The 12889-nt window shown below is 45.6% G+C and overlaps 1 protein-coding gene across 1 annotated transcript in view; it reads left to right on the forward strand.

Moving 5' to 3' along the window:
• Positions 1-611: 611 nt before the first annotated feature.
• Positions 612-12889, forward strand: part of ADAMTS15 (ADAM metallopeptidase with thrombospondin type 1 motif 15) — a 42083-nt gene continuing 29805 nt past the window's right edge. The window contains exon 1 of the mRNA XM_069080712.1: positions 612-1809. Within this exon, the coding sequence (XP_068936813.1) occupies positions 853-1809 (957 nt within the window). The 5' untranslated portion in view covers positions 612-852. The remainder of the gene's footprint in view (positions 1810-12889) is intronic.

Consider the following 12889-nt stretch of genomic DNA (forward strand, 5'->3'; position numbering starts at 1 on the left):
GTGTGTGTGTGTGTGTGTGTGTGTGTGTGTGTGTGTGTGTGTGTGACAAAAAGACATAATTTGCATAAGAGACATCTAGAGAAACAGACAAGACATACAGTCCTTGTAGTCTCTGAACCAACTTGATAAAACTCACTTACATGAGAAGTAAGACCCAGTAGAGAGCTTTTATTGGGAACTACAAGAGGAATGTCCCCAAAGCTCAGGAAGTGCCATCCTATGGCAGATGTGAAACACCTACCAGGGCTAGTGGGCTATTACCTAGGGGAAATGGGAGTTAAGGCTGCATCATCGCAACCAACTAATTTACCTCTAGTGCATGCTTCCTGCTAGTCTCCGCTCCCTCCCGTTACAACTGAAGAGTCCAAGAGGCTCTCTGCTCTGTAGGCGGGGCCCAGATCTTCAGTTGCCCCAGGAAGCTTGGGGGCTGCAAGTTAAGTGGGGGAGAAGGGAGGGGAGGGACGCATGCAGCGTACTCAGAAGCAGTGCGGGCCCTTTAAGAGGGCTCGCCCTGTGCAGCGCCGCCAGGGTCTGCCCCTCTACTAGTGGCTGCGGAGGCTCCAATAAGCGTCCCAGCGCCTCCCCGCCAGGCCCTGGGCCACAAATCTTAGTCTTCTGCACTTGACAGCGATTGTATATAAAGCTCCCAGAGCGCGCGCTGCTTCGGGAGACACAGGTAGGAGTCGGGGGGAGCACAGTGTGAGCTCGCTGCCTAGTGAGCATTTTAACCCAGCTCTTCCTTTACCAGCCCCAAAGCTGTTGTCCCTCCGGCTGGTTGCAGCTATACCACCGTGCCCAAGAGCAGGGCAGCGCTCCTTTCTGGGAGCTCTTCTGTGCACAGACCCTGGCGCCATGCTCTTGTTAGGCATCCTTGCCCTGGCCCTCGTTGGGGCCCCCGCTTGTGGTTCGGACCCTGAACAGGAGATTGTGGTTCCCATACGGCTAGACCCGGACATCAACGGGCGCCACTATTACCGGCGGGGTCCGGAGGACTCCGGGGACCAGAGACTCATCTTCCAGATCACTGCTTTCCAGGAGGACTTCTACTTACACCTGGCTCCTGATGCCCAGTTTCTAGCGCCCACGTTTGCCACTGAGCATCTGGGTGTCTTCCAGGCCGGAGCGTCGGAGGGCTCTCCAGACCTCCGCCGCTGCTTCTACTCAGGGGATGTGAATGCCGAGCGGGACTCCTTTGCAGCTCTGAGCCTATGCGGGGGTCTTCGTGGTGCCTTTGGCTATCGGGGCGTAGAGTATGTCATTAGTCCCCTGCCCAACGTCAGCGCGCCTGAGGCGCAGCGCAACAGCCAAGGTGCACATCTTCTCCAGCGCAGGGGCGCCCCTGGTAGGACACCAGGGGACCCTACCTCCCGTTGCGGGGTGGCCTCGGGCTGGAATCCGGCCATCCTGCGTGCCCTGCACCCCTTTAAATCCCTTCGGAGAGGCTCGGGTGAGAGCCGGCCACCTCGAAGAGCAGGGCGGGCCAAACGTTTTGTGTCCATCCCGCGCTACGTGGAAACACTAGTGGTGGCCGATGAGTCGATGGTGAAGTTCCACGGTGCCGACCTAGAACATTACCTACTGACTCTGCTGGCCACTGCCGCGAGGCTCTACCGCCATCCCAGCATCCTTAACCCTATCAACATCGCAGTGGTCAAGGTGTTGGTCCTCGCGGACAGAGACAAGGGGCCCAAGGTCACAGGCAACGCGGCGATGACCTTGCGCAACTTTTGCGCCTGGCAGAAGAAACTTAACAAAGTGAGCGACAAGCACCCCGAATACTGGGATACTGCCATCCTCTTCACCCGACAGGTGAGCACGGCTGGCTCCTCATTAATCCCAAATATTTCCGTCACCCCAGGACTACTTGCAAGTTCCTTTTAATTGCCTTTTTAATCCCTTTGAATTTTGGCCATCTCCCCCCTTCCTCCCCAACACGCGGGCACCCCCCCCATCCCTTGCCCTCTCCCCCACTCAACAAATTCATTTCTGCTGTTTGCATATAAAGCCTTACTATCATTGACCGTATCAGCACTTCTCTCTTGTTCTGTTTACAGCCACACAATCCCAAAGGGTTTGGGGAGGAGAGAAAGGGAAGAAAGGGATTTCCGCTTATTTCTGAATCTTGTTACCACCTCAGTTCCTACTTTGCCTCCGCCCTCCAACTAGGTTGAGTCCCCAGGTCACGTTTTGGCAATTCGATTTAGGGAGGGTTGGTGCTTTTGGGAGGTGTTGCCCCAAGTGGCCAATCAGCTTCGGAGCAAACCAGGGAACTCAGTGGGACTGTAATTTGGGAAAAAGGTTGGCCAGTCTCCAATTCTCACTGAGGCCGAGAGGAGGCGCTCTAAGGATGGTTGGTGGAGATTTTTCAAGTGCTGGAGCGGTTAATGTGGGGGTGCAAAAGTCCTCGCCCCGGCTGATCTCCTTTCATTGGTCAAAAGACTGGAGAGTGACAATCCCAGTGTCAGTAAGTTGGGTCCTCTGCAATGTTGGGGCTAGTAGGGCATCCTACTTGCATAGGATTCGGATGGAAAGAGTTGCTGCCATCCTTTGTGTCTTCTGGGCATCAGTCAATTTGAAGGATAATTCCATCCTAGGGCTTTGGGAACACTGTCAGGCTCATATCTTCTGCTGCTGATTTGGGCATTTTGTGGGTGAGTCTGTTTCTTTCTCTAAAGGATGTATCTCATTTAAAGCAGGCTGTCTAGCTAAGGCACCTGTTTGGGAGCTGGGGTGCCTGGACCCTACTTCAGGACCCCACTTGCAGTGGAAGTTGGGAAAGTTCCAACTGATGAGTATTCACCTCTGTGACAGGTTCAGTTCTGACTTTGGCTCTACAGGGCAGAGTAATTTATATCTGTTTCCCATTGAAACTCTCAAGTCCTGCTTTTAACATCAAAGCCAAGAAACTGCTGCCTTTGTTTGCACCACTGTTTGAAGTGGACAGATGGAAGAAAAAAAACTTGTTTGGGAAGGTGTAGTTGGGGGAAGGGTGAGGGGATGCCTGAAAGGGAGTGCAGATACTCACAGGTCAGGAAAGTTGCTCTGTGGTTTAGAGCCATCTAGTTTTGGACTATGAAATCCCCAGGCTAGCTAGGGGTTCTGCATCCCATCTATTGGCATCTTCAGGGAGCAACAATTAGAACCAAATTTGACATTGCTGATGCTTGCAACAACCCAGCTCTTTCTTAAGGATTCCCATACACTGGGGGCTAACTGAGGTCTTCTGTCTGTTGCAATCTTTGGCCAGTGACTTTGCCATCACTGATGCTTCTCTCACTTCCTAGAGAAATATATATATTTATCTGTGATTTAATTGGTATAGATTAACTCCCAAGTGAGAATATTTTCTCTATAGGAAATTCCTTCTATCAGTTCAAGAACTGGCAACTGTTCTGGAGCCTTCAGTCTTAAAGAGTTACCTTGGGATATTAAGAGGTTAAGTGAAATTGTCCAGTTTCACCCAAGCTAGTAAGTGTACTAGTAAGTACAGAGGGTGGGTTTGAATTGGTTTTCCTGACTTTTAGTGTCACTTGATCTATTATACTGTGCTTCCACTTCTGGCCAGAATATCTGTATATGAGAACTTCTATTCTCTTAGCATCCTCCTCCCACCACCTGGTTTCTCTTGGGGGCTGCTTGGCCGGTGGTAGTTGTCTTACACGAATTCTTTCAGACTAGTGTTTGCTGCATCTGCTGGGCTCCTACAGTATTGACTCATCTTGGGAGCCCATTTAGGGAGTCTCCATGACCCATTCATAAAATTCATCTCTGTCTTCAATTTGGTGAGAAATAAAACAAGGCCAGGAAGAAGATGCCTGTAATGTACCAAGCAGCTATAGTTACTTTTGCTTTTGTGCTTCCAACTCATTAACTCTTGCTGTCCCCTGTAGAGGTCAGTCACGTGCTCTAAAGCAATGGAGATCCTTCTTTATAGGTCAGAGCCAAAGCAGATTTTTTGGGAACCAATTTGGAGAGCACAGGTCCTTCTGGGAATTTAGATCATGCAAGACAGATGAGTCCTGTCCTCTGAAGGAAAAGAAATCAAACTGAATGGATTGAGGGCTTCTCAGTGATGTGTTACACCCATGATTTGATCCCAGGATGTCATTTTGACCTTGAATAATGGATACAATATGCATAACCACTTTGGTCTAAAGTTGTGGCTTATAGTGTATGTGGTTTTCCAAAATTGCCTTTCCCCAGGAATCTAGTGAACAGAGCTGGAGAGAGAAGAAGCTCTGTTGTCTGTGCTGTCCTCAAGGTATGTGCCTGAGACTAGAGTAACTTGGTTCCCAGCAAATACTTAAGGGCTTGCTGCATTGTAAGGGCCTTACCAAGCCCCTCATTCCTGAACCCCCCAGGGCAAGTACAGTATGAGATGAGAGCTCATACCAAACACAGCTGTGCTTTTTGGACTCTGGCAATCAAAGTCTCCAGAAACTAGAGGATTGAGCCTACTGCTAAAATACTCCAATATAAGAAGTGAGACATGTTTTCCTTTGAAAGGATCACTTACTTTGTTTAAGTCAAATGAACTGGCCCTCTGTCAGAGCTCTATAGCCCTTCTTTGAGCTCTGTTTGTGATAGTAGCAGCATATTTATATTTGGATGCATTTCTTCTCTCTCTCTCTCTCTTTAAAGATAACTCGGTCTCCAATACTAACTCTTCTAAATGTTTTAAATTTTCTCTCCCTTGAAATTTTATCCTTCTAGACAGGAACAACTGAACAAAGCATATTTGATGGAGCTGGATTTAAGCATGGTCTTTCCTTCCCTGCTTAGAATTGCCATGTGGATGGTGAACTCTTTTGCATCCCAAAGGAATTAAAAAGCTGACTAGTGACCCTTATTTATTCTGAGATGGGTTGATGAGGTGGCTGGTGTGCTTAGGGTTCATGTCTTTCTCTCATAAAGAAGATGTGAGCAGCAGCTACTGGTCTCCTAGGTACAAGAGATGACTGACTAAATTATGATTTGCTTGTAGTAGGAACTTCCCTTGAATAAAAGTCAAAGCTTTTATATCTAAAGATGATGGGGTGGGTATCCTGGCAGAAGTTGTTGTCTTTTTGGGCTGTGCATAGCATAATCACTGGGAAGAGAAGACCTTGGAATGATCTGTAGATATTTTGAATGACTGATTATAGAATAAACATATCAACATATGGTGGTGCATATTCAGAGTGAAGACAGCTTGGTGGACAAATGTCACAGTCTGATGTTGCAGAAGGGACCACAGATGTTCTCCTTGTGGGTCATGCCGTCAGAACTAACTTGCTTTGACTAAAGAAAGGTGGGGTCATCCTCTGACTTCAACCAGGTGAGGAGTAGCACTGCAGCCATTCTGGAGGAAAAGTTCCATAAAGGAAAGAGTTTTTTTGTGTCACTTTGGTGTATTGGAAAGTGCGGAATCACTGCTGACTCAGCTAGATGTGCTTCTGTCTTCTCCTTTTGCTTCAGATTAAACATTAATCTAATGCCACATAGGTAGACCATGATTAAAGCTTGGTATCTGTCGTTAGTCTCTGTTGACTTTGGATGTTGCCATGGGAAATATGTACTAAAGGGGTGGGCAGCAGGAAGTATTCTGCTTCCCTGGGTGCTTGTTGGGAATGGGGAAAGGGAATAAGCATTTGTAGAGCACCTACTGTGTGCCAGGCACTGTGCTAAGCACTTTTTACAAATATTATCTCATTTGATCCTCACAACAGCCCTTGGAGGGTAGGTGCTTTATTATTTCCATTTTACAGTTAAGGAGATTGAGGCACATGGAGGTTAAGTGACTTGCCCAGGGTCACAGAGCTAGGAAGTGTCTGAGGCTGGATTTATACTCAGGTCTTCCTGAATCTAGGCCTGGTGCTCTATCTGCTGCCCTACCTCACTTCCCATAGCTATTTGTGTACGCGCCTTATTTTTCTTATGAGGTTGTAAGCTCCTAGAGTGCAAATTGTGTCTTTAGGTTTTCTGAGGTCAGGACAGGGCCTTGCACGTGGTTCAGTAGATGCTCAGTGACTGTTGAATAAATTGATGGTAGTTTTTGGTGGCCTTCTTTCTGGTCAGGGCTCACCCTTCTACTTCTGTCCTTGATTGCATCCTTTCCGGTCTCCTCTGGGAACTTTTCCTAGAAGGGATCATTCCCATTACCTCTTATTCTCAGTCTCTCCATTCACTCCCTTCCCACTGTTTAAAAACATGCCTATGTTCTTCTCCTCCCATCCTTTAAAAAAACCAAACCAAAACAAAAAACCCTCACCTGACCTTATTGTCTTCCCAAATTATTGTCTTCTATTTCTTCTTCTCCTCACTGCCAGACTCTTAGGAAGAGCTGCCTGCTTTCACTGCCTTTATATCTTTATCATCAGTTTGCTTTCTGCCTTTTGGCCCCAGTCCTAGGTGGCACAGTGGATAGAGCATGGGGCCTGGAGTCTTCTTGAGTTCAAATTTGGCCTCAGACATTTACTAGCTGGGTAAGTCACTTAACCTTGTTTGCCTCAGTTTCCTCACCTATAACATGAGCTGGAGAAGGAAATGGCAAACCCCAAATGGGGCCAGAAGGAATTGGACTTGCCTGAAAATGACTATACAACAACTTTACTGAAACTAATCTTTCAAAGGTTATCAATGATTTCTTCTTTTAAATCGGATGGCATTTTCTCAGGCCTTATCTTGTAAGTCCTCTCACTAGCTCTCTTCAGCTTCTGTGATACTGCTCTCTCCCAATTCTCTGTTTTGAGTCTTGCTGCTGGAAATAGTGCTGCATGTGTGTAGTCCATTCTGCTGGGGAGGCTGAAGCTGGTGGATTGCTTGAGTTTAGGAGTTCTGAGCTGCAGTAGAGCTAAAGATGTCTGTATTAAGGTCTGACACCAATTTCATGAGCTCACAGGAGTGGAGAAGCCACTAGGCTACTTTAGGACGGGCAAATTAGTTCAGACTGGACAAAGGAAACAGGTTAAATCTTCTGTGTTAATTGATATTGGGTTTGAATCTGGGAGTGACCACTGTACTGGCCTGGGCAAGAGAGGGAGATCAATCTCAAGAATCCCCTTCCTCAATTTCTTAGTTAAGGCGCAGTCCTAAACATGAAACTGCTCTGCTCAAAGACCTTTAGAGGATCTCTATTGCCCCTAGGATAAAATAGCCTGGCATTTAAAGCTCTTTGTAATCTGTCTTCTTTAGTCCAAATGGATCTGTAAGTTCTTCCCTTCACTGGACTTTACATTTCCTGCCCATGAGTATTTATATATGCTATGCTCCATTCTCTGAATGCACTTCCTCTTCATCTTTCAGAATCCTTATCTTTCTCCAAGGCTTAGATCAGGTACCACATCCTCCCTGAAGCCTTCATCCATCTCTTCTTCTCCCCTGACCATTTCTAGGGTCCTCTTCCTCTCCAGATTACCTTATGGTACACTTACCTGTGCATATGTTGTATTCTTCCCCTTCTCTGGTAAGATTCCCCAAGGGCAGAGTCCTTATGTCACTTTCCATGTTGGTATTCCCAGCTTCTAGTAAGGCATCTTGCACAAAGTCAGCACTTAATAACCATTTGTTGTTGTTTGGATGCTACTATACCCTTCTCTCCCTTCAACAGATCCTTCACTCAACTCTCCAGGGTTGAGTCAGCCTCTTGAGTGGAGGGGGATGGGTTGAGGTCTGGGGCCTTTTTGGCACTTTAGAAAGTGAGCCGGGCACTCTGCCACTGAGGCCCGTACGAAAGGCCCCAGGGAAGGGAGGGGCTCAGGAGAACAACTTGTCTAATCCATCCCTGAAGTTAGCAGATGAGGTTCACTGCAGTAAACGGGGTCAGTGTGTCAGTACAGGTGTTGGGCAAGAAGCCAGGAACTTGGCTAACTGGAGAAGCATGGATAGTGTGCAGAGTCTATGCTTACAGCCTAATCCTTCCATTCCTCGCCCTGGGACTCAACCCTCAGCTTTTTAACCAGCACCAGCATGTATATGGGGAGGGTAGGGAGGGAAGGGAGATCAGAGTCATCCCTAGTAAGCTTCTGATTTCCCTTTCCATTTTCTTTTTCAAGAGGAATGTCAAGGGGGCATTCCTTAAGGGATGTCTTCATAGACCAACCCATCTTTGGTGCTCACCCTTGACAAAGTGCTTTCCCAGAGGACACTTGAGCTGTTCTTCATTCTTCACTTTCTCACTCTGGTGATTTTTGCTTTCTGATTTATTTCAACCTCTTCCCTATGGTACAGTTCTGAGTACCAGTGATTTAGATGCCAATGAAAACTGATCCTCTAATAGAAGTAACTTAATCCTGTTTTTTGGGGTGAATTATCTGTCTCTCACTTTTCTTCTCCCCCCATCCCCCAACCTCAGCCAACAAGGAGTTATAGAATTCCTTTCTTCTAACAAGCAATGACCATTTTTCCTTAAGAATTATAAACAGAGGAGCAGCTAGGTGGCATAGAGAATATAGCACCGGCCCTGGAGTCAGGAGGACATGAGTTAAAATCTGGCTTCACACACTTGACACTTACTAGCTATGTGACCTTGGGCAAGTCACTTAACCTCAATTGCCTCACCTCCTCCCTCCCAAAATAAAAACAAACAAAAAGAATTTCAAACAGAAAAGGGAATGTGATTTTGGGACTTGGATAAGGAAATGTAAAGATTCTGGATAGAAATTCAGATTGGAAGGAGCTGAAGAGCTATATGTACTTGGACATTCTAGTGTTTTACGGGAAGGGGACTCCTTAAACAGGTGGAGGTCTGGGGCAAATTACTGGGGATAAAAGTTCTCCCCTGACTCTAACATCTTAATGCAAGTGAAAGAGTTAAGTGAATAAATAAACAATAAGCACTTATTAGACTTATGATATTTGCCAGAGGTGGTACAAGGCTCTGGGGATAAAAATATAAGTGTGCTTAGCATTAGTGTCTGGCACTCAGTATTTAATAAGTGCTAGTTTACTGAATGACCTCAAGGATCTTAGATTCTATTATGGGATACAGTGCATTAAAAAAAATAAATATAGAATATATATAAAACAAATAAAAGTAACTTTTGGGGGTACACTAACAACTAGAGGAATCAGAAAAGGCCTCTTGAAGAAGGTGGCATTTGAGTTGAGCCTAGGAAGGGATCCAGGGCTCCAAGAGGTAGAGAAGGGGAGGAAGAATATCTCAGGAATAGGACACTGCCTACACAAAGGCATGGAGGTCAGAGATGGAACCATTGTATCTAGGAAACAGAAAGGAGGCCAGTTTGGTTGAATTACAGAGGTTGTTATGGGGAGTAATGCTTAATCAGCTTGGAAAGATAGGCTGGAACCAAATTATGAAGTGTTTTTAAATGTCATAGGTGTTTGTATTTTATTCTAGAGGTAATTGGGAATCACTGAAGCTTCTTGAGCAAGGGAGTGACAGAGGGTCAAAGGACGACAGATGTTATGGAAGGATCCTCAATGGCCATTTAGTCTAATAACTTCCTTTTACAAGGGAGGAAATTGGGGCCCAGGGAGGCTAAATGATCTCCCCCAAATCATACATGTAATGAGCATTAGAGGTGTGATGGTCAGAACTAGGCTTTAGGAATATTGATTTGTGGAGGATGGTTTAGAAAGGGGAGAAACACAAAGCAGAGACAGACCAATGACAAGGTAATTACAGTTGTCCAGGTGAGGTGATGAGGGCTGGAATTAGGGAGAAGAATGAAGGGGAGAGAGCTGGGAGAGAAGTCAAGGAAGTAGAGTAGATAACACTTGGCAAATGATTGGATATAGGAATGGGGGTGAGATAAACAAGTTGACAGTCTCTGAGGCTGTGAACCAGGATGATCAGAAGCATCTTCATTAGAAACTGGGAAGTTAGAGGGAGAGCTAGATTTAGGGGGATGAATAGGTTAGGGAAGTTGTGATTGATAGAAGAGAAAGCTTTAGGTAAGAGTGGCTGCCTGATGTAGACGGATACCTTGTTACTTGGGATAGAAATAGAAAGGAAGGTTTCTGTTTTCAGTTGCTTCCATTCATTCAGTTTATTCCATTATTCCATACTACTTTGGGTAGTCCCTGGGCAGTTCTTTTTTTTTTTTTTTAAAGCAATCGGGGTTAAGTAACTTGCTCAAGGTTACCCGGCCAGTTATTTCTGGGTGTGATGCTAAGTATCTGAGCCTGGATTTGATCCAGGTCATCCCAACACTGGAGCCGGTGCTCTTACTCGCTGAGCCACCTGGCCGACCCTAAGCAATTGGGGTTAAGTAACTTGCTCAAGGTTACATGGCCAGGTGTTTCTGGGTGGGTGCTAAGTGTCTGAGCCCGGGATTCGATCTCCAGGTCTTCTCAACACTGGAGCCTGTGCTCTTACTCACTGTGCTACCTGGCCGCCCCTGGGCAGTTCTTGAGGTGTAGAGTCTAGGGACACTGATTTCTGGAATTAATTTGCTTTCTCCAAATCTGTTCCAACAGTGGACATGGTCAGTTTCTCAGACTCCTTTCCTTTTGGAGGAGTAGAGGAGAAGAAACAAAAATTCATTAAGTAGTAATGATCTTCCACTTAAGTCTTGCTTCGGGGCCTTATAAATTAAGTGGCATATCCATTAATTCAAAGCAACCAATACTTATTTTGATGCCCTTAAGAATGAATGAATAAATGAATGAAAGTCTGCTATGAACCAAGCACTGTGCTAAGTACTAGAAACACAAATACAGATGAGAGACACTCCCTGCCATCAAGGAGCTTCTGTTTTAATGGGGGAAATGACACATATGGGAATGATGGCCAGACAAGTGAATTTTGGTTTGGGAAATCATGGAGATGATCACTTGATCTACAGGAGAGCTGATTGACATACTCTTTCCAGAAGTAATGATACCATTGATTTGATTATTGTGCCTAGAGCAAGAAGTAGAAAGGGAAGAGAGTAAGTGCTTGACAGCTGAGAAGATGGCAAGATGGCCCCTGGGCTAGATGGAACATTGAGCATTGTCTTGTCCTGGTGGTCTAGATATAGTGGGCCAGGTGAATCTGTACTCACTCATTCACTCATCACTCAGAACAGCTACTGAAGGGCAGGAGTTCCAAAGTTGTGAGTGACTTAACTCAATATGCTAGATGTTGAAGGCTTAGTTAGTAGGGACCACCAAGCTAGGAAAGACCTTGAGAACTGGCCAGGGACTGACTGTAATTTGTCATCTAAGGACCTGTCTGATTAAATTTACAGAGATTCATCACCTAAAGGGCTACTGTAGGATGATCAGTTTTTGTGTTGATAGCAACTCAGGAAGACCCTTCTGTAAAGCAAGACAAGTTGTCAATTAGCCTGCTTTTTTAGCCTGCAGTTAAGAGCCTCCTATGTAGGCCTTATGATCAAATAAGATAATATTTGTAGAGCATTTAGCTCAGTGCCTGGTATACATAGACAGTTTTTAATTTACATATATTCACATTATGTAAATTCTACTTTATAGAAAGAATTCTGAAAGAAATCTGCATTCCAACAAACCACCTATGTTAATTTTACTGTACAGTGCTGTGCTTTGTCTCTCTGTCTCTGCTCCTGCCTTTCCACTTGGCACTCCACAGCCTCCCTAGCCCCCAATAAAAAAGAAAAAAAACCCCAACCCTAAAAAACAAACAAACAAAAAACCTCTCCCAGTGAAAACAGAAGAATGGATGCATCCAGATTGAGTGCTTGCCTTGAGACTTCTGGTACTGAAGAGGAGACCTTTGACTTCTCCTTGCTTCTCTGTCTGGGGTCTCACAGGTTGTCCTTGAACTGTGTGCCTGCCCCTTTCCTCCATGGGGGTGGGATCCTGTTCCTGCTTCCCTCTCTCTCTCTCTGCCCCACAACTTCCAGCAAATTCACATTATGTAAAAATAACTTTACTCAGACTGGTCTACTTTGTAAAGTGAGAACTGTCTGTAGTAGATACTATATAAATGTTATCGACTCTGATGATGATGATGATACTGATACTGTAATAAGGGCTGGGAATACAAAGTGAGGCAAAAGACATTCCCTGCTTCGAAGGAGCTTACAAATAGAGACAACTTTCAAACAACTACTCACATACAAAATGTGTAGAGGACATATTGAAGATTCCAGTTCAACAAAGGGAAGGCATTAGCATGAAGGGAGATCAGGAAAAGCTTCCTGCAGAAAGTGGGACCTTAACTGATGCTTGAAGGGAGCCAGAGCATCAGGGAGGGGATGATGATGAGGGAGGGGGATTTAGGCAGAGAGGACAACCAGGGAAAATGCCCAAAGTTGGTGCACAGAATAATTTATGTAAGACATAGCAAGGAGACCAGAGCTACTGGACTGCAAAGTCTGTGGTGAATAGGTGTACGATATAAGAGGATTAGAAATGTAGCAAGGGGCTAGGATGTGAAGGGCTTTTAAAGCCAAAGAGGGGATTTTATAGTGGATCATGGAGGCAACTGGGAGTCACTAGAGTTGATTGAATAAGGGGGTGATGTGGTCAGATTTGTGCTTTAGGAAGACCAGTTGGAATGAGTGGAGGATGAACTAGAGGGTTGAAAGATTTGGGGAAAGGAGACCAATTTGCAGGTTATAGAAATAGTTCAAGTGTGAGGGGCTGGGGGCCTGCACCAGGGTGGTGGGAGTGTCAGAGGAGGGGGATGCATATGAGAGATGTTGAGAAGATAGAAACGATAGAACTTTACCAGCTGATTGGGTGTGGTAGGTGAGACAGTAAAGGGTCTGGCCTGAAACCTTGGTTGGAAACCTGATTGATTGGGTAATATTCAACAGTAATAGGACGATAGGAAGAGGGAGAGGTTTTTTTTTGAGGGGGGAAGAGAATGAGTTCAGTTTTGATCTGCTTTGGGGGATTCTGAATTACTGGAGTAAGTCATAATGATGCACAGTTGGGCAGCTAGGTAGCGCAGTCAATAGAGCTCAGGACTAGGAGT

This window comes from Petaurus breviceps, unplaced genomic scaffold (genome assembly GCF_028583685.1).
Source record: "Petaurus breviceps papuanus isolate PSGF00001 unplaced genomic scaffold, PetGlider_PUasm1.0 91133, whole genome shotgun sequence".
NCBI lineage: Eukaryota > Metazoa > Chordata > Mammalia > Diprotodontia > Petauridae > Petaurus > Petaurus breviceps.